Source organism: Sarcophilus harrisii, chromosome 1 (assembly GCF_902635505.1).
Source record: "Sarcophilus harrisii chromosome 1, mSarHar1.11, whole genome shotgun sequence".
Taxonomy (NCBI): Eukaryota; Metazoa; Chordata; class Mammalia; order Dasyuromorphia; family Dasyuridae; genus Sarcophilus; species Sarcophilus harrisii.
In genome coordinates, this window is record NC_045426.1 from 89,650,317 (window position 1) to 89,672,764 (window position 22,448).

General features: G+C 39.6%; 1 protein-coding gene across 2 annotated transcripts; it reads right to left on the reverse strand.

Annotated features, from left to right (window-relative positions):
• Positions 1-10,018: 10,018 nt before the first annotated feature.
• Positions 10,019-13,712, reverse strand: LOC116422455 (serine protease 42-like). Of its 2 annotated transcripts, XM_031960529.1 has the most exons (4): positions 13,460-13,712; positions 12,413-12,581; positions 11,731-11,996; positions 10,019-10,290 (listed from the first exon to the last, which is right to left on the reverse strand). In XM_031960529.1, exons 1-4 carry the CDS (start codon positions 13,632-13,634, stop codon positions 10,283-10,285), a joined length of 618 nt encoding a protein of 205 aa, XP_031816389.1. In that variant the 5' UTR covers positions 13,635-13,712; the 3' UTR covers positions 10,019-10,282. The 2 variants fall into 2 exon arrangements, with proteins under 2 accessions (XP_031816389.1, XP_031816383.1); XM_031960523.1 differs by lacking the exon at positions 10,019-10,290 and having other exon boundaries at positions 10,297-11,996.
• Between the last annotated feature and the right edge of the window lie 8,736 nt (positions 13,713-22,448).

Here is a 22,448-nt window from a genome sequence, read left to right on the forward strand (position 1 = left end):
GGGTTCCTCCTCCAGAGAAACCTATGGACCTGGAGCTTTCAGGGTCCCCTCTCTCCAAAGCCTCTTCAGGATGGGTAGACTGGCTGGGTACTAGGAAGAGTTCTGCTATTAAAGTCAGAAGAGTAGGGCAGAATCTTGGGTAATAAGTATAGTTATTAGCCACATCTCCTTTCCGTTAACTTCTCTGACCTTCAATTATCTATAAACCAGGGATGATCAGACTATCTCCCTCAGCCCTGGGTTACTAGGACACAATAATTTTGGAAACCTTGAGTCTGTGTAGAAATGGGAGTTCTGATGATCAGATCTCTTTTCTTTTTCACCAACCCCCACATATAGCTATATCTACTACTCAGAATGGTCACTCACTTTGAGTGAAAAAAAAAAAAAAAGATTCAAATCATGTATTTTAAACTGGAAAGAATCTGAATGTGCACTCAGGGTAAAAAAGCTTCGCACCTAAAACATCCCTGATGAATGACATCAAACCTCTACTTAGATTCTTGAAATGAAAGGAAATTCATTGAATCCTATGGCACCTTTCCCACATGCTGAGTGTTAAACAACAGAAATCATACCCTGCTCATTCTTAGCTTGGTGGAAGGTTAGGAGAGGAGATCTTAAATGGTCATTTACTGGGACATGAAAAGGGAAGGAGCAATATAGTTCTTGAGCCTGTGAAACAGATGGGGGTTGGAGTAGGGGGAGAATCACAAATAAGGACAACTAAGTTCTAGGAATCCATTAATCAGAATGTATTAAGTACCTACTATATGCCAGACAGAAGGTCTAGTACACAGTAAGTACTTAAATACTGACTGATTATCAATTAAGGAACTTCCATAAAGGTTATGCCAAATTGGTGTTCTTTCCAAAGGCAATCACTGAAATGATGACACATTGATATGGCTCTTTCAGGTTTTCAAACTCCTCTTAGACTAAGTAAAAAAACTGATCATTATAAGTATAGATTGTTTTCTGGAAAGAAGAGAATGCAGAAGGACTGGAGGGCCATCTCCCTATCAGTGTAGATAAGCTGTTCTCCAACAGGATAAAACTAAAAACACAAGAGGGTTTTCCTATTAGAAATAAAAATTCCCCCTACTCAAAATAAGAAAGATATATACTCAAACCAGGGATATAGGTCTAGAGTTTGGACAACAGAATATGGCATAAATGCAAAGGGGAAGATTCCCTTCTTACCCCTCCTCATCCTCTAAAAGTTGAACTTACTTCTAATAGTGGATGAGCATAAACCTTCCATTTTAATAATAATAATAATAATGTCCTTATTGGTATCTTTTGTGTTTTTTAATTATGATTTCACCCAATAGCATTCCCTTTCTTCTAGAGAGCCATCCTATATAACAAAAACAATAAAATTTTAAAGTCAGAAAAAAAGAAAAAAAATTGAGCACAACTGATCAATGCATTGAAAAAGTCTGAAAACACATATCTGTGATCCACCCATCTCCACTAAAGGGTGAGTTGAGATACAAAATTTTTCTCTATCTGCGTATTTGATTTATTCTTAATCTTTATAATTTGTTACATTTTATGTTTATGTGTGTGTGTTTATATTCTTTTTATTTTCATTGTCGTCATTATAGGGAATTCTGCTCACTTAACTTTGCAACAGTTCATGTAGATCTTTACATGCTTCTCTGTATTATTTATCATATTCATAATTTCTTATAGGATAATGATATTCTATTACATTCATGTTTCAAAATTATTTCTAGCCATTCCTCAATCAATGAACACCTTTGTTTTCCAGTTTTTTGCTATCACAGAAAAAAATCTTTATGGTTTGGTCTATATAAAGACTTTTTTCAAATCAATTGCCTCTTTGCAGTATCAGCTTACTAAAGAAATTTTTAGGTCAAAGGGTATGGACATTTTAGTCACTTTTGGGGCAAGATTCCAAATTATTTTCTGATATGGCTGTACCACATCACATATGCACACCTATCACATATTACACACCATGTACCATTTCTCAACACCACCCATAATGCACCAGTGTGCCCATTTTCCCACAATCCCTCCAGCATTGACCATTACCATTATTTGTCATCTTTGCTAATTTTTAATAAAAACCTTAGGGTTATTTTATTTGCATTTCTCATATTATTTCTAGTATTATTCTTGTATTTGGAGCAAATATTATTTCATATGGTTACTAATAGTTTTCAGTCCTTTTGAGAACTGTTTACTTATATCTTTTGATCCTTTCAACAATCTTTGGCCATATATCACTGTCCCTTGTTTCTATTTCTTAGATACCAAAGCCTTATCAGAGAAATTTGATCAAAGAATTACACCTTCTAGGTGCATTAATTTTGTTTGTGCAACAGCTTTTCAGTTTCATGTAATCAAAGTTATCTTTTATTTTCTGTAATTGATCCTATCCCTTGTTTAGTTAAAAACGTGTCTCCTCCTCAAAGCTGTGAAGTATATGATTTGCTTCTCTCCATACTTTTAATGATATGATCTTTGACATTTTGATCATATCTTCTTTTAAAACGTATTGTAGAATATAGTGTAATGTGTTAGTCCAAGCTTAATTCCCACATTCCTGCTTTTTGGTTTTCCTAGTGATTTCTATCAAATAAGATTATGTTTTCCTATTTTCAAAATTGGGTCATTGAGTTCCATTGTTTCTGACTCTTGCTTGTCTGGTCTGTTCCATTGATCTCCCTTTCTATTTCTTTTTAGCCAGTACCAGATGGTTTTGATAACTGCTGCCTTACAACATAGTTTGAGGTCTGGAAATGTTAGTGCTATTCTCCCTTTCATCGCTACTTTTTTTTAAAAAAAATATTTCCCTTTTTATTCTAGATCTTTTGTTTTTCCAAATAAATTTTGTTATTATTTTTCTATAAAATGGCCCTTTGATAATTTGGTCGGCATAATATTAAATCTGGGAAATTAATTTTGGTAGTATTGTCACTTTTATTATTGGCATGCCCCAGTCATGAGCACAAAATATTCCTCTAGCTATTTAAATTGTTATTTCTTTAAGGATCATTTTCTAATTAAATTTATACAAGTAATTTGTGTGCTTTGGTAGATTAGTCCACAAATATTTTATGGGTTTTATAGCAATTAGGACAACTAGTCAATGCAGTGCATGGACTATCAGGCCTAAAGTTAGATAGACTCACCTTCCTGAGTTCAAATATGGCTTTAGATATTTACTAGTTGTGTGGCCATGGGTGAGCGACTTAACTATGTTTGCCTCAGTTTCCTCATTTATAAAATGATCTGGAGAAGAAAATGGCAAACCACTCTAGTATCTCTTGCCAAGAAAACCCCAGATGGGGTCATGAAGAATTACATGACAGAAACTACTGAACAACAACAACATGGTTATTTGGAATAGGATTTCACTATTTTTGCCTCTTGGATTTTGTTATTAATACATAGAAATGCTGTTGATTTCTGAGTGTTTATTTTGTAGCCTGCAACTTTGATAGTTATTAATTTAAATTTTTGCCTATTTCCTGGAATTTTCTGAACAGACTGTCATATCATAAACAAATAGGGATAATTTTATCTCCTCTTTAACTTTCTTTTTGCCTTCAATATTTTTCTCATTTCTATTGCTAACATTTGCAGAATAATATCAAGTAATGTTGGAGAGGATGGACATACCTACTTTACTCCTTAATTTATATATTGTAGGAAGTTTTAATATATCTCTCTTGCACATGATGCTGGCTTTTGGTTTTAGAAAGAAAACCTACTAGGTTTTCTTTTGGTTTTAGAAAGAAAGCCTACTAGGTTTTCTTTTGTTCTCTGCTGTGCACTTTTTACTTTATTCCTTTTTTCCCCCTTCTTCCATCCCTTCTCCACGAAAACCTCAAATGAGTGCAGACATATTTATATATAAACACACACATAAACCCATACATATAGATACCTATAATCATACACATATACATTCATATGCATCTAAACTGTACTATACTTGTTTGTACTGTTTCTCTGAAGGTGGCTGGCATTTTTCTTCATAAATCCTTCTAAATCCAACAATTCACACCAATGCCACAATAATATTCCAACTTTATATTTCTAGTTATTTTAAATAATCTAAAACAAGATTAATATGGCTGACATAGTGAAGTTTCCCTGTTACTCTTTTGATTAAATCTATTTTAACTTTTAACTTTGAGATTATTACCCCTGCTTTTTTATCTAATTAATTCTACATCTTATTGTATTAAGTTTGTGTAAATCTCCTTTTTTAACTTTGCTGACTCCTCTGCTTTACTTCTACCTGCTACCTTGCCCTCTTATTACTTAATCTCCATCCTCCCTTCTTTATCCTCTCCCTCCACCCTTCCCCTTTGCCCTATTGTTTCCATCTTAATTTAGAAGGCTCTTATAGCCTGATATATATCCCATTCTCAATTCTCATACCTTTTGTACCCCCCTCTTATTCCTTCACCCTCTTAGTTATCAGTTTAAGAAGACTTTTAATCTCTTCTAAATGTATATTTTGTTCTCTTTTTAACCCAGATCTGATATGAGTAATTTGTATTTATTCTTTCTCTTTTTTTTTTTTTTTGAAGGTTAAGTGATCCTGGGATCACACAGCTAATAAGTGTCTAAGACTAGATTTGAACTTGGATCTTCCTGACTCCAAGGCCAGTGCTCTGCACTGTAACACTTAGCTACCTGGTTTTTGTTCTCTCTATATTTATTCTGTATTTGTGTACTTGTGGTCTTGCTCCTTAGATTGTAAATTTCTTGAATGTGGGGATCATTTCATTTATTATATCTGCATTTCCCTATACCTGATACAATTCTTGCAACATAGGTGTTCTATAAATAATGGCTGATTTTAATTGAGATTAATAATTTCATTTTTCTCTCTAGATTCAATTTATCATTTCTACACAGATGACTCTCAAATCTATACATTCAGTTTTCATCTCTCTCCTGAACTCCAATCCAGAATCATCAACTGCTTGTGGGCATCTGTCTATATATCACATCAGTACTTTGAATTCAAAAGTCCTAAATTGAGTTAAATATATTCCTCTTTTCCTTTGCGAGGATCATTATCTTTCTGGTCCCTCATGTTCATAAACTTGGAATCCTAACTGGCACCTGCATATTTCTCAGCTCTCCTAATCCTGACCAATCGCCATTGCTTAGTGTGGTGTCTTACATATTTTTGTTGTTTTCCAGTCATGTTCACTCTCTGAGTCCCCATTTGAAGTTTTCTTGACAAAGACATTGTAGTGGTTTGCCATTTCCTTTTCCAGACCATTTTGTAAATGGGAAACTGAGGCAAACAAGGTTAAATGATTTGCCCACAATCACACAACTAGTGTCTGAGGTCAAATTTGAACTCAGAAAGATGAGTAATGGGGGCAGTTAGTTGGTGCAGTGGATAGAGCACCAGTCTGGAAGTCAGGAGGACCTGAGTTCAATCTGGCCTCAGACACTTTAACATTTCTTAGCTGTGTGACTCTGGGCAAGTCACTTAACTCCAATTGCCTCAAGGGAAAAATGAGTAATGGTGTTTCTAATTGTTTTTTCCCCTCTTTACATAGCTGCCAAAACCATCTTCCTAAAGCATAGGTCTGACATGTCACTCTTTTTCTCAACAACCTTCAGTGGCTCCCTATTGCCTGTAAAAGTGAAACACAAATCCCCAGCCTGGCATTTAAAGCCCTCCCCTATCTGGCTCTAATTTACCTTCTCATCCTAATTATCTGTTGCTTCTCTGTGCTAAATTCTGCATCCCAGCCAAGGTATATTAGTTTTTCTTTAAATTTGACATTATTTTCCCTTCTCTATGAATTTGCATGATCTTGGTCCCATACTTGAACTCTTTCTTCTCTGCCTCTAGGAATCCTTATCTTGTATCAGGGCTCAGCTACTCCACCACCTATTCCAGGAAATCTTCCCTGATTTTCTTCTCTAGTCCTTAATTTTCACTTCCTCCTCCAATCACCATGCATTCACTGAGCTTCTGAAGCTTGCACTTTATATCTTCCCAATAGATTGGAAGCTCTCTGAAGGAAAAAATTGCATCATATTTTTTGTCTCTGTATCCCCAGAGACCAGCACAGTGTCTTGCATTTGCCTAATAAATGTTTGTCAGATTGAGTTGGGTGGAATTGTTTTGCCCAGCCCCAGAGAACAGAACTAAAAGCAATGGCAGAAACTGCAATCAAGTTTGGGCTTGATATAAAGAATAGCTTGCTAATCCTTAGAGATGGCCCCAAGTGTAAAAAAGCTCCTCTGGAAGTTGTTGATTTCAGGTCAATGGAGATCTCTAAACAGAGACTGGATGCTCACTTGTTGGGGAGTTTATACAGGGACCAAACGCTCATGTAGGTTAGGAAATACATTCAGGATCAAGAGACCTCCGAGAATGCTTCAAGCTCTAAGATTCAGTGAATCCTGGCTGGGCTTTCATTCCTTCTTCCACCCTTTGATTTTGTGATGCTTTTCCCTAGTTCTCCTGCTTGTCTGACTGCTGTGAAATCTCTTAGTTGGGGCCTTCATTATCCCCTTTAGTCACTGGTGAATGTCTTTCAGAACTCTATCCTTAATCCTTCTCTCATTGCAATCTCATATATTTCCATGACTTTCACGATCTAGAGAGGTGCACCCTCCTCCCCAATTTCCACTTATAGCTTCAATTCCTCCTTGGAGGAATTCCTTAACCCCTCCCCCCATTCTCTCTTTTCTGCTTGGATGTTCTATCAGTCCTTGAAACTTAACAAAATTTGAACTGAATTAAAGATGGTTTTTTCTCCTTGATGTCTTACTAATGCCAGACTGTATCTATCAGCTTATGTATTGAGCGGAAGTCTTCATCTTCTTCTCAAGGCTTTCTTACAACTTCTCTTTCTGCTGATGGTACCATCTTCTAGTTATTCAGTCTCCAAACCTCAGAATTACCTTTAAATCTTCTGTATCCCACTTTCCACCCATCCACTCAATTGCTAATTCCTGCTGATTCTACTTAGACAATTTGTCAATACCTCTCTGGTCTCACTGCTACCATCCTAGGAATGAAACTAATTGGTAACCTTTCACTTAAGAGTTTTAGAATTCTCTTAGAGGATTATTTTGTTTCTCTCTCCTCTTCTAAAAAGTTCTTCACTTAGATACCAAAATATTCTTCACAATGTGAAGATGTGGCCATATCACATCACTGATTGGAAAACTTCCAGTCAAAAATCTATTGCCCATAGGAAAAAGTACTTAAAGATCTCTACAATCTGGAGTCAAAATATCTTTTCATCCTTATTTCATAGTATTGCCTTCACCCATTTTCCTTGATGTGTTGTTTTTCCCACTAGAATATAAGCTCCTTGAGGACAGTAACGATCTAACTTTTGTATTTAGTTCCAGTACTTAACAATGTGACTAGCACATTGTAAGTACTTAACAAATCATCTTTCATTTTCTTCCATCCTTTTTTCCTTGCTTCTTTTATCTTTTTAAAAATTCTATTTTATATCTTCATATTCTCTCTCTCCCATCTCTTCTTCTCTACCACTGAAATTCATTCCACTCTACTTGAAACTGAACTACCAGCTCAGATGGAATTTCCTCCCTTATCTCTGCTTATTGAAATCTTTCCCTTCTTTGAAAGACCAGGTGTCCCTCCTGCATGAATCCTTCCTTGATTTATAAAGCTGAAAGTGAATTCTTCTTGAAATTTTCCTAGAACATTTTTGTTTGCATCCCTCCTTTACCCTTGAACTTTCTCCCTTCTAGCATACTTGGCATCCTATATTCAGAACTGGAAGGTAGTCCAACCCTCTCACTTTAAAGAGGAAGAAACTTGAGGCATAGAAAGTTTGAGCAACTTGCCCATTAAACTGCAAGCTCCTCAAGGGTAGCTCTTATTTTTCATCCCACTTTCTCCATTGCTGTATACAGGGCCTGGCACACTGAAAAAGCTGAATGGATGGTACTGATATCCAAAAGATCTCTCAAACAGGTTCAAATAGCCCCTACTCCCACCAGGGGTACAACAGGTTGTCAACATCACCAAGGCCGGCTTGGTTCAATAAGAGATGGCACCAGTCAGGTTTGTCCCCGACCCCAACACCTTCTGACCCAGTCAGTCAGCTGCAAGCTCTTCTGAAGTTTCATTAACAGGAAGCATCAATGCTCAAAGACAAGGATCAAGGGTAGCCACATTCTATCCATCCGGCAGAGAGGGAGTGAACTTGGACCTCTGGACTGAGAGCAGATGGGAACTGGGCAAAGGGGGGAGAACTGTTCCTACAAGGAGAGAGAAATGGGGAACCATACAGCTGATGGCTCCTCAGGGAAAAGATTGCTGGGTGGAAGATGGAGGGCCTCAGGACTCTTGGAGACCAGAAGTTCTCCCTCTCTTTGTTGTGTGACACTGGTTGTCTCCTGTGGCCAAAAACCAAGCTCCGGATCCCAATGCCTCCCTGATGAGGAAATCATAATAGAAACAATCACCACAATCAACAGTAGTAACAAGTTTATATTTGGTTTTAAGGTTTGGCATGTGCTTTCCATATAGTAATTGGTTCATGAGAAGTCCTTGGAGGGAGCAGCGAGAGTTGAAGGTGGTTTGCAAAAAGGTAGGAGAAAAGGAGCTGAGCACAGACTGGAGGGACAGAAGTATCTGTCACATAGTTATCAGGACGTACAAGGGCAGCAGTAGAGACACAAACGGGGTGCAGGAAGAGATCCGACAGGAAGACCTTTGTTTGTTTATGGTTTTGATGATCCATTTGGAGAATGAACTGACTCTGGTATACAGTCCAGGTATTCCCAATTTTCCACAGCCAAAGCCCCAGCTCACTATCCCCACCTGTACCCAGGTATGCTGTCCGACTTCACAGACAAGGGGTCCCCCCGAATCCCCCTAGAGAAAGAGACAGGCATTTAGAGTAGAAACTAGACCTTGGAGAGTGGAATATGGATGAGTGAGAAGATTTTATTGATTTGGGAATCACAAAGGGTCACCTCCCAAAGGGTTGAACAGCCACAGAAGTGGTTCTATAGGAGACGGCACTTCTCACACCACATCTCAATTTGCTTAATTCTGATATAAAAAAGGATTATTTCCTGACTTTTGCCACAGCCCCTGAGACTGTTCCAATCCCACCATGGCTCCCTGTCTCATCTTTCCCCAATCTCTCTTCACCATCCTGTTCTCTGTCTGGCCACAGGTTTGTGCCTGCGAGAGGCTGATTTCTGGATCTGGGCAGGCCCTCTTCCCAGGACACACATCACAGGCACTTAAAAGAGAATCTGATGAAATCCTGAAAGCACAATGATTCTTTTTGACAAATTTTTTCAGGAAGCAAAGAATCATCAACCCAGGGAGGGTAGCCTGAGTTTATGTAGAGGCAAAAAGGGAAAGAGCCTTTCCATTCCATTATGGTCTATACATTTGCTCAGAAGACTTAGAATATCAGAGGTGAAAGGGACCACAGAGACCATTGGGTCCAACTCCTTCATTTCAAAGTTAAGGAAGCTGAGGAGGACATCTCCTACCTGTTCAGTGGGCTTTGGAGCAACAGTTTGTCTCACAATAACCTAATTGCCCTTTGCTGAAATTATTGATTCTAGATTCTTAAACTCCTATCCTAATTCTTCACTCTATGATCTTGTTTTCTCTGGCTAGCTCTGTCTCCTTTTTTCAGAATCTTATCTCTTTGGACCCCATTTGTGCTTGGTTGCCTCCTCTCCATGGATTTTGGCCTTGGATTTTTTTCATCTCTCTCCCTTTCTTTTCCACTGGCTAGATCTAACTTCTCAATGGCCATGTAGCAGTGACATTTCTCTGTGGACGACTGACCCTTCATCTTCATCTTCTACTATTAACCACTTTTTTTTTTTTGTTATGGACCTCTCTGACAGACTGATGAAGCCTAATGGATCCCTTTTACGGAATGATGTTTTTAAAATCAGAAAACAAAATATATTACATTACAAAGGAAACATTTACAACAAAATCCATTTATCAAAATATTAACAAAAAGTTTCATGGATCTTACATTAAGAATCATTGAGTCAGCAAATTTTTCAAAAGGTTTGGTTTCCCAGGCACTCCTGCCATTTATTGCTTATAATATTCAGAACACATTGTTACAGGTGGGGAGGGTGAAGAAAGATGGGAGAACTAACCTGGCAGGCATCTTTTCCTTTTGGATGAAAGGCACAGATCATCTTTTCATTGATATAGGGTATAAATAGTGAGACCAACAAGTATTTTTTCAAAATTTCGTTGCAATGGTGTCTTTCAAGGATGAATACATCAGCTTCCTGGAGCACATAAGAATAGTAATCATCTGTGGGCAGGGGTGCTGGGGGTTAATAGGCTATAATACGGACACAGGATTATCATTTGTCTATACCTTCTGCTCTTCAAAGCATGTACCACCTTGGGGACCACTCACTCCCTGCTCTTGCTTCAACCCATCTCCAAAAGTCAAGCTCATTACAAAAGCAAAACCTCCACCTAACAATGGTTCCAAAGGCTAAGATCTCCCTCAGCTGCAGAGATCATTTATGAAGTCTGGAAGGGAAAGCAGGATGAGAAGTAGGTAGGTATATGAAGAGGAGAAAGGGCCACAGAAGGGGTACTCTGTGGCACAAGTTGGGGGGATTCACTGCTTAGAATGATTATAGTCTCTTGCATTGATTCATTACTTTTCAAAAGCCTTCTCTGACCTTTCCAGTCCACAGTAAGTTTTCCCCCTGAATTCCTATAATTCTGGCTGTTATTCATCTGCTATTTACAACTATATACAAGGTCAGAATACTTGAGATTACAATCTCCAAGTGATAAAGAAATTTGGAGATCACCTAGCCCTATCTCCATCTAGAACAGAAATTCTTTTTACATTATTCGTGATGATGGTCTTCTAGATTCTGCTTGAACCCTTTCATTAACAGGGAATTTGCTTAAGGCAGCCTGTTGTATTAGAGAACGACTCACAATGTGAACAAATTTGTCCTAATTTTCCTTGATCTAATTTGATCCTCATAATTATCCACTACGGATTCTTAAACTGGGGTCTGGGAATTTAGACTTTTTAATATATTCCCAATCTGGAAAATCTGCATAAAATTTTTTGACCCTCCCTTCATATCAGAGAAGAAGTCTGAATTCTTTTCTTTATTTTTTATGGAGTATTTACAGTATCTTCTTATTAAATTTGGATGAAGGATTTGGTCATAGACTCTGTGTCATCTGTTTGCAGCCTCCACAAAACTCCAAAATTTCCATTTAATTTCTTATATTGACCCACAATATGTCTAAATCCTGATAAGAAAGCCTCAAGGTAGAAGGGATAATTTTATTCTGAAAGCTATATTTCAATATAATCATTTTCCTATATATTACTGTATTTCTATCTAATGCATTTATAACAATCATTCTAAGGATTCCACAGATTTCACCAGACGGCCCAAAGGGCCCTCTAACATATATAAATAGTTTAGAATTTCTGCACTAGTGAGATATACAGGCACGTGTCTGCCTGTGGGCATCTAACTATTCAGAGATGCTCAGCTCTAGTTATTCTCCCTCTCCTTCCTCCTTCTCCTAACTTCAAGGAAGACTCCTGTCATCAAGGAAAGGGAAGTTCGCCAGCCAGAGAGCTCCTGCTGCCTCTGAGCTGCAATCTTGTAGACTTAGCAGAAAAAGTCAATTCTTGGCTCTGTATTGGGAAGACCCACAAACACACTGTCCTCTCTCACCCCTTTTGTCTTCAGTCCTGCCCCATCCTGTCACCCAGCAGCGGGTCCCATTCTTCACATAAAATTTGCTATCTGGGAGGCAGATAGGTTGAGTCGCTTGGCTGAGGTTCACAGAAGAGTTCAGGCGTACAAGGGCAAGATCATTCTTGGGGATAATGAGTTCTGAGTAAGAAGGATGGATGAGGATGTCCCTGACAGTCATGAAGGTACCACTCCCAAGGTTGAAATAGAACACATCTCCAAGCTTCACAGTATAATCAAAATTCCTGTGAGAAAGAGAAAGCATCCTAACACGCATACCACCAGTAACATCCACAAACTTGGGCAGTTTCATATCAATATGGGCACAGCATCCAAACCCCTCTCCTGGGGATTTCGGGTCTCCTACAGTCTGACCACAGTGATTTTAACTCATCCATATGGACCCTCAGCTCCAGCTTTACTCATCTCTGTCAGATATGTGTTGAGCGAATATTTCAGAGATACTGTTTTCAAGAGTTAGGCCCAGCAAGCAGGCTCTGCTCTGAGTTTGGCCCAACAAGAATTCTTTGTGTCCTCCAATGATCTCACCCGCTGACAAAGTGAACTGCTTGGACGAGCACTAGGGGTTCACTGAGGGATTTCGCTCTCCCTATTTTCCATCCCGCCAGGTCTGGCAAGGTCCGGCAAGGGGCAAACTCACCACAAGATGCAGTGGGCAGCTGTCAGCACCCATTCCGTATTAATGAGGGATCCTCCACACAGATGCGAGTTGTATATTTGAAGGCTCACCTGCCAAGGCCACTTATTTAGGGGGGCAGCCTGTCCAGAAATGACTTTCCTAAATGGGTGGTGATGGCCACAAGGCAGGCCTAGGACGGAGGGGGAGAAAAGCAGGCGGGCATGGAAAGGAGGGAGGGACGGACAGAGACAGATTGAGAGATTAAAGGGATGCACCGGTCTTCTGCCGTTCGGAGGCGGGAGACTGGCCGTTAGAGCTCACCCAACCCCCCAAAAGGAAGGCTTGCCCGAGCGCCAAGGCTGGGAAGCAGAGGGACGCGCTCTGGCCCTTGGACGTCTGCTTCCCAGTCCGGGGTCCTTGACCCGGCCACCTGTCATGGCAGTGTTTCTTTCTATGTGCTGTCTGGCAATGGGGGGTATGGGGCTTAGGCTTGGGACTCTGAACAGGACTACAGGGGGCCAGGGACCACATCTCTCCTCTTCCTTCCCTAAGTGAATCCTTCCGTTCCCGAGGTTCAGGCGTTTCCCAACAGTTTCTCCTCCCAAAGAACTGAGGGGACAGAAAGTGGTCTCTGTGTCCGGCAGATATTAAATGGGTAACGGGGAGAAGAGAAAACATTGACTAACAGCAAGGAATATCCTGCCCTTTTTTTTTTTTTTAAGGCTGTACGTCTGTGCGCCGCGTTTTCCCCTTCCTGGATGAAGCGGTCCCTTTCCTCTCTCCTTAGCCCCCTCCATGGAGCCGTTTGCCAACTGCCCCGAGGATATGACACCCCTCCCCCACTCCACTCCAGATTCACCCCCCCCCATCTCTCCCAAATTCAGCTCCGCTTTGCCCCATGATCAGCCTGTCCCCAACAATGTGCCTCGCTTCCCCTAAACCCTCAGGGTCTCAAACGATATACTATTGATAAAGCTCTTGCACACAGTAGAGACTTAATAAATGCCGTTTTCCCCATCCCATAAACCCCAGAGGATTCCTCTGAATATGGATATCTGAATATCTCACCAGGTTGGCAGCATGGCACGAGCAGCAGCAGCAGCAGGAGAGACAGCAGACGCCCCAAGGGAGCTGTAAGATGCAGTCTCCCAACCCTCAGCAGCAGCACTGACAACCCTGTCCCCCTAGCGGGGGGGAGACCGCGGAGAGGGTGGGGAGGGTTCCAGAAAGTCCCCGGAGCCATAATGCATTTGACTGTTCCCAATGTCTCTTCGCCAAGGCTCTTCTTAGGACTGGGGAACTCTAGAGCCTTCCTGCGCCCTCTTCCTCTTTCTTTTCTTTTATTTCCTTGGGGTTTAAGCCTAGTACTTAATAGTACTGCTAAATCAAAAGTTCATTCGAATGACTTTAGGGACATAGGAATTGCTTTCCAGAATCAACTCACAGTTTCACCAACAAAGCACCATTGCTTCTGTCTTCCTACAATCTAGTCAACAATTTTTAAGATCATCTTTGCCAATCTGATGGATGTGTGAATGGCAATTTCAGAGGTGTTTTAATTTGTACTTCCCTAATTATCAGTATTGCAGATATATCACTATATATTAATGACAGGGAACATTTTTTCATGTAGTTGTTGAGAACTTGAATTTCTTTAAGAGCTACTTGTACATCTATCTTCTGATCATTTAACTACTATGGAATAGTTATCATTCTTCTATATTTGGATCAGTTGCTTATTATAGTATCATGAAAACTTATTGAAAAATTTTTTCTCTTATTATTTCTTATTTATTTTTATTAAACTTGAATTTTATATTTATTTTTAGTTCCACATTCTTTTCTTCCCTCCATCCTTTCCTGCATCCATTGAGAAGGCAAGAAATATGATACCCATTATACATATACAGTCATGCAAGACATATTTCTATGTTAGCTACATGAAAAGAAAAAAGAAAAAAATATGCTTCAATATGTACTGTGAGCCCATCTGGAGGTGGATAGAATTTTATATCATGAGTCTTTTAGAGATATGGTAGATCACTGTATTGTTCAAAATTACTAAGTCTTTCACAATTAATTTTCTTTATGATATTGCTATTATTGCTTAAATTTTCTCTTGCTCACTGTTTTTGTTCATTCGTTTCAGTCTTGTCCAAATCTCTGTGACTTCATTTGGGGTTTTCTTGGCAAAGATTTTAGAGTGTGTTACCATTCTCTTCTCCCAGTCAATATACAGATGAGAAAACTGAAACAAACAGTGTTAAATGACTTACCCAGCATTACACAGTCTGAGGCCAGATGTGAACTCAGAAAGCTGGAGTTTTCCTCATTCCTAATCTTGTGCTTTGGCTGCTGCTCCATCCAGCCACCAGTACTTCATTTTTGCATCAGTTCATATAAGTTTCCTCAAGTTTTTCCAAAACAATCCTCTTTATTATTTCTTATAGTCTAATAGTATTTTATTCCATTCATATACCACAATTCAGCCATTCCCCAATTGATGAACATCCCCTTAATTTCCAATTCTTTGCTACTATATAAAGAGTTGCTATTAATCATTTTATAACCCTAGTTTTATAATGTTCTCCAGAATGCTTGGAATACTTGATAGCTTCACCAACGATGCATTAGTGCATCAGTTTTCCTATGTTCTCTTCTGCTTTGTCATTTTTCTTTTCTGTCATCTTAGCTAATCTTGCAGGTATAAGATAGTATTTGTACTTCTCTAATTATTAGTTATTTAGAGCATTTTAAATTATAAATATTGGTAGTTTTCATTTCTTTCTCTGAAAACTTTCTGTTTATATTCTTTTGACTATTTATAAATTGGGGAATGGCTCTCTTTTCAGAAATTTGGCTCAATTATCTATATAGTTGAGAAATGAGACCTTTATTAGAGAAATTTTCTGCAAAATTTACTCAGGTTTCCTGCTTTTAATTTTGTCTGCATTGGTTTTGTTTATGCAAAAAAAAAACTCTCTTTAATTTTATGAAATAAACATTATCCATTTTACCTCCTGAGAAGTTCTCTATTTCTTGCTTAGTCACTATCCATAGATCTGACAGGTTATTTCTCCCATATTCCCTCAATTTGTTTATGACAACACTCTTTGTCTCTAAATTATTTACCTGTTTGGGACTTATCTTAGTGTATTGTATGATATGTTTATCTATGTCTAGTTTTCCCTTTTCATTTCAACTACATTCATTTTGTTGGTGCAAATTTCATGTTATCAAAGTTGTCCATTTTCTTTTCTTCTTCTTCTTCTTCTTCTTCTTCTTCTTCTTCTTCTTCTTCTTCTTCTTCTTCTTCTTCTTCTCCTTCTCCTCCTTCTCCTTCTCCTTCTCCTCCTTCTCCTTCTCCTTCTTCTTCTCCTCCTCTTCCTCTTTGTCTCTGTCTCTCTCCGTCTCTTTCTGTCTGTCTCTCTCTCTCTCTCTCTCTCTCTCTCTCTCTCCAACCAGAATTAAATAACTTTCCCAGAATCACATAACTATTAAGTTGAGTGTCTGAGGCTAGGTTTGAGCTCAAGTCCTCCTGATTTCAGAGCTGGATCTCTATTCATTGCATTTCCCAACTGTCCCTCCAATTTTTGTTTGTTTATTAACTCAGCCCTTATTCATAACTGATTTTCTTCCTTGCTTTTGCAATTTATTTATGGCCTTTTATATCTAAGGGATGTATCCAATTCGAGTTTATTGTGGAATATAGTGTGAGCTGTTCTAGCTACTTTGGGGACATTTTACTTTTGGCTTTCTAATCCATTCTGCTTCTCTCATTTATTTTATGGTGAGTTTATCCCATTCATGTTCAAGTAATAATTATTAGTTATCTAGTTCCTTCCATAGTATCCTCTTAAACTTTTTAATCTCTTGGTGCCCCCATCCTTTCTTTACAAAAAAAAAAGTGGTGAAAAAATTGTGCTCAATACATGTAATCTATATTTGATGCAATCTGCTTCTATTCCCCTATTTTCCTCTTCCTCTTACCCAGTTATTAATCACATCTATTCTTCCTTTTACTGATATTCACTATTTAATGATCTATTCTTTGAAGTTGTAATTTGTTTTGTAATTTAAAAATTTTAATTTATGAATAATCACCCTCTTAATTTACACTCAATCCCCACCTCCCTTCTCCTTTTTCCTCAATCTTCTCATTTGTAAAATGAGAGAATTAAACTAAATGGGATCTGAGAGGGTTTCTAGTTCTGATCCATGATCCTATGAGACAATGAACTTGGGACTACTTTTTCTTTCTAACTTTAGTTTTCCTATCTGTAAAATAGGCATAGAAATTTTTACACTGTGGCCCTCAAAGGGTCATTGAGAAGAAAGCACTGTCCAAATTTCACAGCACCAGAAGTATTCTAATACTAGACTTTTGTCTTGATGGAAAAGGTCTTTCTAGTCTCTGTGGTCACCTAGGGAGCTCACCTAAGCCAATGTTGGGCTCCTTACCCTCTTTTTCCTGTCTCCTCTTTCTGCCCATTACAAACCTCCCAGTGAGGACAGCCTTCAGTGGTAGACTGGATTTCGGGGAAAGACCAGTTAATTATTATTAAAAACAGAAAGCCTTGGCTCTGTTCTTTTCCAGTAGAAAGTATGGCATTTGTTCCCAAAAAGAAAAAAGAATAACAAAGGGTTTTGGCTTTAACGGGGACTAGCTGGTAGGGAGCCAGCAAGAAGGCTAGGGAGAATACAGTTGCAATTATTATTAAAGTGTCCTCATTATAGGTCGTGGGTCAGGCTGCTTGGATGTGGAAAACTATAAGGAAATAGGGGTGGGGAGTTCAAGATCCAAAAAGGGTCAAATGTGATAGCCAACTCTCTCTTCCTTGCCATAATCTGAGTAGGCTTCATGGAGGAGGAGGAAGAAGAACGGACCATATTGCAACTGTTTTTCTTTCTCAGACTTCAAAGTTACTTTTCATCTCATATAATTTCACTGATCCTCATAAACATCTCTGCCAAAAAATGAAGATTTTCTCCCTCTTGGGGTATGAGGGGGAGGAATGAGACCAGACTCTGCAAGATCAGACCCCAAGGGGATGCTGCAGTCACTTGAGGAACCAGGTTCCCTCCTACACCCCTGCTCCAGCCTGGTATGTGGCCACACTAAGGCACTAACCATGGCTTTATATTAGATTCTGGTAATTATGCGTAATGAGCGAAGAGGCAATAGGTTGGGCTGGGATAAGAACTTAGAAGCTCTCAATATCATTTCCAGCAGTAAGTCTTTTTCACTAGATCAGCCACGGGTAAATGAATTATTTCCATCAAAGTTGATCATAATTCATGATTCTCCCTTGATTCGAGTGTGAGAAGAATATCCTTAGTGGTAAAATCACATTTATAAAAAATTATTGAAAAAGGAAGAATCTCAGTCCAAAGCTTGTATCGTAAAACACTTTCCAATCAGCCAAGCATCCTTTTGCCAGGAGCCAGAGATGCCAAAATGTTGCTTTTCTAGTTCTAAAAACTTAGGCAAGCTAGAAAGAAATAAGGTGTCAGGATATAAGAGAAGACAGAAAAAAATGAACCAAGATGTTTTATGTTGTCTGTCTTACTATTTTCCTTGCATGTCTGTAAATGTTTCCCTTCTTCCATTTCAGTATGTTACTCACCTTTGAACCCAGTCTTAAATGCCTTCTTCCACCTTCCACCTATCAGATTGATTAACGAGATTAAAAAAAAAAAGTGACAAATGCTGGAGGGGTTGTAGAAAAACTAGTACATGATTGGTGGAATTGTGAACTGGTCTAATCATTTGAATAATTTGGATTCATGGGCTATAAAACTGTGTGTACCCTTTGACTCAACAATCCCACTATTATGTAAATATTCCAAAGAGATCAAAGAAAAAGGGACATATATGTATAAAAATACTTATTGAGGTGGTGAAGAATTGCAAATGAGAGGAATTGGTGAATGGCTGAACAAGTTGTGCTATATGATTGTGATGGAATAGTATTGAGCTATAACAAATGACAAGGGGGAAGATATATGAACTGAAGCAGAGTGAAGTAGAATAAGGAGAACACTATAAATAACAGCAATACTGTAACAATGATCAATGGAAGACTTAACTACTCTGATCAAGATAATAATCCACAATAATTCCAAAGAACTTAAGATGAAAAATGCTATCCATCTTCTTGGTGAGAGAGACTTGGTAGACTGAATAGTGAAGAATGAAGCACATATTTTCATTTTATTTTCTTTTCCTCCATTGCCACTACAACATAACTAATGTGAAAATCTACACACTTTCATATATATAATGGATACTATATTTCTTGCATTCTCAATGGGTGAGGGAGGGGGTAAAGGAGGAAGAAAATTTCGAACTGAAAAATTAAAATAAAAAAAAAATCACTTTCTCAAGGAAGCCTTCCCTGATTAATTCCATTTTTTAAATCTTGCTTGTTCTTCCCCTCAGTGTTCTTGGATTAGGTACACACTTATATGTACAAACATGCCTTTTGGAATGTATCTCAGGGATGTTCCTTTACCCCATTGCTGTGGGCTCCTTAAGGAAGCTGCCTTCTCAAATCAGCTAGGGGCTTGCTAAGGGAGGGTCCAAGCCTCCCCCACCCTATCGCTCCCCAAGTCAGTCAGCCAGTTAGTCCTATGGGACAAGATGACCCCAAGGAGCATCCTGTGGTTGGAAGCAGTTACAATGGCCTGTACTCTTCTCCCAGGCCAAGAGGGAAGGCCAGGCCCATCTGGAAAGAGTTATTCAACTTTGGGGAAAGCAGGCAAGCCAGTTGGGCAGGCAGTGGGCGGTGAGCTCATCCTGGTGTGACTCCGGGTTTCCACCATGGGCTGTGCAAGGAATGAGAGGCTCATGACCAGAGCCCAGGAAGAAGGGAGGCAGAAAGTAAACTTTGCCGGGGAAGTATATGTGTGTATCTTACTACATGAACAAGACTATATAAATTGAGCAAATGCGTATAGTTATGAACATCAGCTTTGTTTTTGTTTTTGTTTTTTTTTTCCTGAGGCATTTGGGGTCAAAATGACTTGCCCAATGTTAAGTGTCTGAGATGAGATTTGAACTCAGGTCCTCCTGACTTGAGGGCTGGTGCTCTACCCACTGTGCCACCCAGCAGCCCCAACATGAGATTTGTAAATGACTATGTACATGCTGCACCCTTCCATTAGCTTTCTTCACTTCTCTGCCCAAGGGCACCCCTTCTAGCCTCGGAGGATCCTAGGTCTAGAATTGGCAGGGACCTGCTGGGCCATTTGGTCCAAACTCCACACACTACCTATGAGGAAACTACATCAGTTACCCAAGATCCCATGGCACCGATGGAAAGGTTTGGACTCCCAAGCCAGTTTTCCCTCCACTTGCTACCTTCACGCTGAAATAGCATCGATTCACAGACAGACCATAGGAGTGTTAACCAGGGAGAAAGCCCCTCACCAAAGGTTAGAGGAGTCAAGATTTAGTGGTAAAAGTTTAGCCATTAGCCTCTGGGAGGTGAAGGTGGTTTTTTGGAAAGAGCTGGGTCCTGGACTCCTAATGCGATATCTGAAGGTAGCCACCGAGAGTGGCCCTGGGAGGAGGGGCATATGAATGAGAGAGAGAGAGAGAGAGGTGTGTGTGTGTGTGTGTGTGTGTGTGTGTGTGTGTGTGTGTGTGAAGAACAGAGACAGTATGACAGAAACACAGAAATGCACACAAAAAGAGAGAGGGGGAGAGAGACAGACAGAGAGACATAGAGAAGAGAGAAGAGAGAATGACAGAAAAAGACATGAGAGGAGAGAAGAGAGAGACAGAAAAAGACATAGAGAGGAGAGAAGAAAAAGAGAGACATAGGAGAGAAGAGAAAGAGAGACAGAAAAAGAGAGAGAGCGGGAGCTTATTCTGAGAATTCCCCATCTGTCTGGGAGTTAATTGGGGGTTAGAGAAGAGTCAAGTCCAGGAGGAAGGAGAGATTTTGACCAGAAAAGCAAACACCAGGAGCAGTTGGGAACATATTTCAATTGAAAACAGAGTCTGGGGCAGGGTGGAGAGTGTGAGGCACAAATATAGAGGGGGCCTGAGGCAGGGTGGGAAGCATGGGAGAGGGAGCCCCAACAGCAGCTGGCCGAGCTTCCTCCCAATTTTCTAGGCAACTTGAAGGACCCTATAATTTGTAATTAACAGAGTTGGCGCTGGTTAAGGGGGACTTAAAAGGATGCGACCATAGACTCAGTTCTCGGAAATGACTTCTTTGTAGAACACAGAACTTTAGAAAATGCAACATGGAATTTTATGGCCGAGAGGCTTCTCCGGGCTGCCCTTAGAGGTAGGGAAACAGAGACCTAGAGAGAGGAAATGATTTCCAGTAGCACACAGGGAGGGGATGGCAGTGAAGACATTGTATCTCCTTTTTTGCCATTCCCTTCTTTTGTCTAAATAGTTCCCCTCTCCTATATCAGTTTAAGTCACTCATCTCTAAATGCCAGTTAAAATTCACCTTTTCAGGGAAGCATTCCCTGATTAATTCCATCCTCCTCTTGCTCCTTCTTCCCTCACTGTTCTTGGATTCAATGCCCACTCACTTGCACATGGCCTATAGCTGTCCTGTAATCTCTCTCTTATGGGATATTACCCTATCATCTTCGTGCCCTCTCTTAGGGGCTCCCTTAAGGTTCAGATTCTCTAAAGCAGGGACCAGTTAGTCAATCAGCTTGTTGATTATGAGATATAATTGTGATATGATAATGAGAGATTATATGAGATGTTCCTAAATTTTTGAGTCCAGATCTCTGAATCCAAGACTCTTTACACCATGATAGCAGCATTCTGAACACCAAAGAGGAAGAAGAAAAGCCTGAGATTCAGGACAGCAATCTATTGGGAATCCTAATGACTTTTCCATCAAGTGTCCCCACTCCAGTCCATCTGCTATACAACAGCCAAAACAGTGTTGTTAAAGAACATATCTGACCCTGTCACTCCACTCCCTAGGAGGCCAGATCATGGAGCTTAGTTTCCCAAGGTTCATCTATTGATTCATTCTCAGAAGTATCAGGTGAAGACAGTAATACAAATGCTTCCAATCAATACATCTTTCAGCTGAGAAAAGTCAAAAAGGTTCATCTATTTAGCCATAACTTTAATTCACAAGAGCTATGCAAGGCACACATGAATTCAACGACAGAGGGAAGGCAATGCATAGAAAGCAGTTGAGAGGCTGGGCAACTTGTCTGAACATAGAATAGCCCCAGAGAGTAAAGGGAGCCCTATCGAGATAATACATCACAGGAATTAGCTGGACTTCCTGTTGAACAGGTAGAAAGAAAAGATGGGCATTGATCTCAGCAGCCAGTGGGGAAAAGAGAGGATCCACTGGTTGTACAGACTTTGAACCAGACATGGGCTCTGATGGGGAAGGTCCAACATCCCAGATGGAGTTACTTTCCCAGGATCATCCTGGTTGGTTGGGTCATGGTCTGCATGAAGGGCTTCTGTGATTGTGAAGACTGAAAAAGGTATCAGAAGATGATGGAGGGAGATGGTTCTTTATCTTCAAAATATGTGGAGAGACGCTGGTACCCAAGTACCTCATTTCCTTCTTTGAAAGAAACTATGAGCAACCATGACCATACATTGGTCAAATACAATGAGGCATTGTGGAGGAAGCCACTAAGTGTTCTGTCTCTCCTGTTGTGGAAAAGCCTTTTTCTACCTTTGTAGGTGAAAGTTTTTCATCTTGACTGTGGAATTCCCAGTGGACTATCTTGTTTCTTATTCCCTTTGCTCCTGTATATCTTTGTCTTATGCTGCTGGATAATCCTTTGCTAAATTTTTAAAAATCACATTTTTATCTTATTAGCTGTGGTTTATGTGATTCTGTTTGTACAATGGAAATGGGATCCATTACAATTTGGAACAATATGGTAGACTGAACTATTGTAGGGATGTGTACTAGTCAGGAAAGGGGCTAAACAATAAATCTTTCCCCAGAAACTCCCTGCAACACTCTTCCAAACTAGCCCAAGGTGACCAACAGGAGAAACAATAACGAGGGAAATTTGAACCATAATGAGAGTTGTCTTT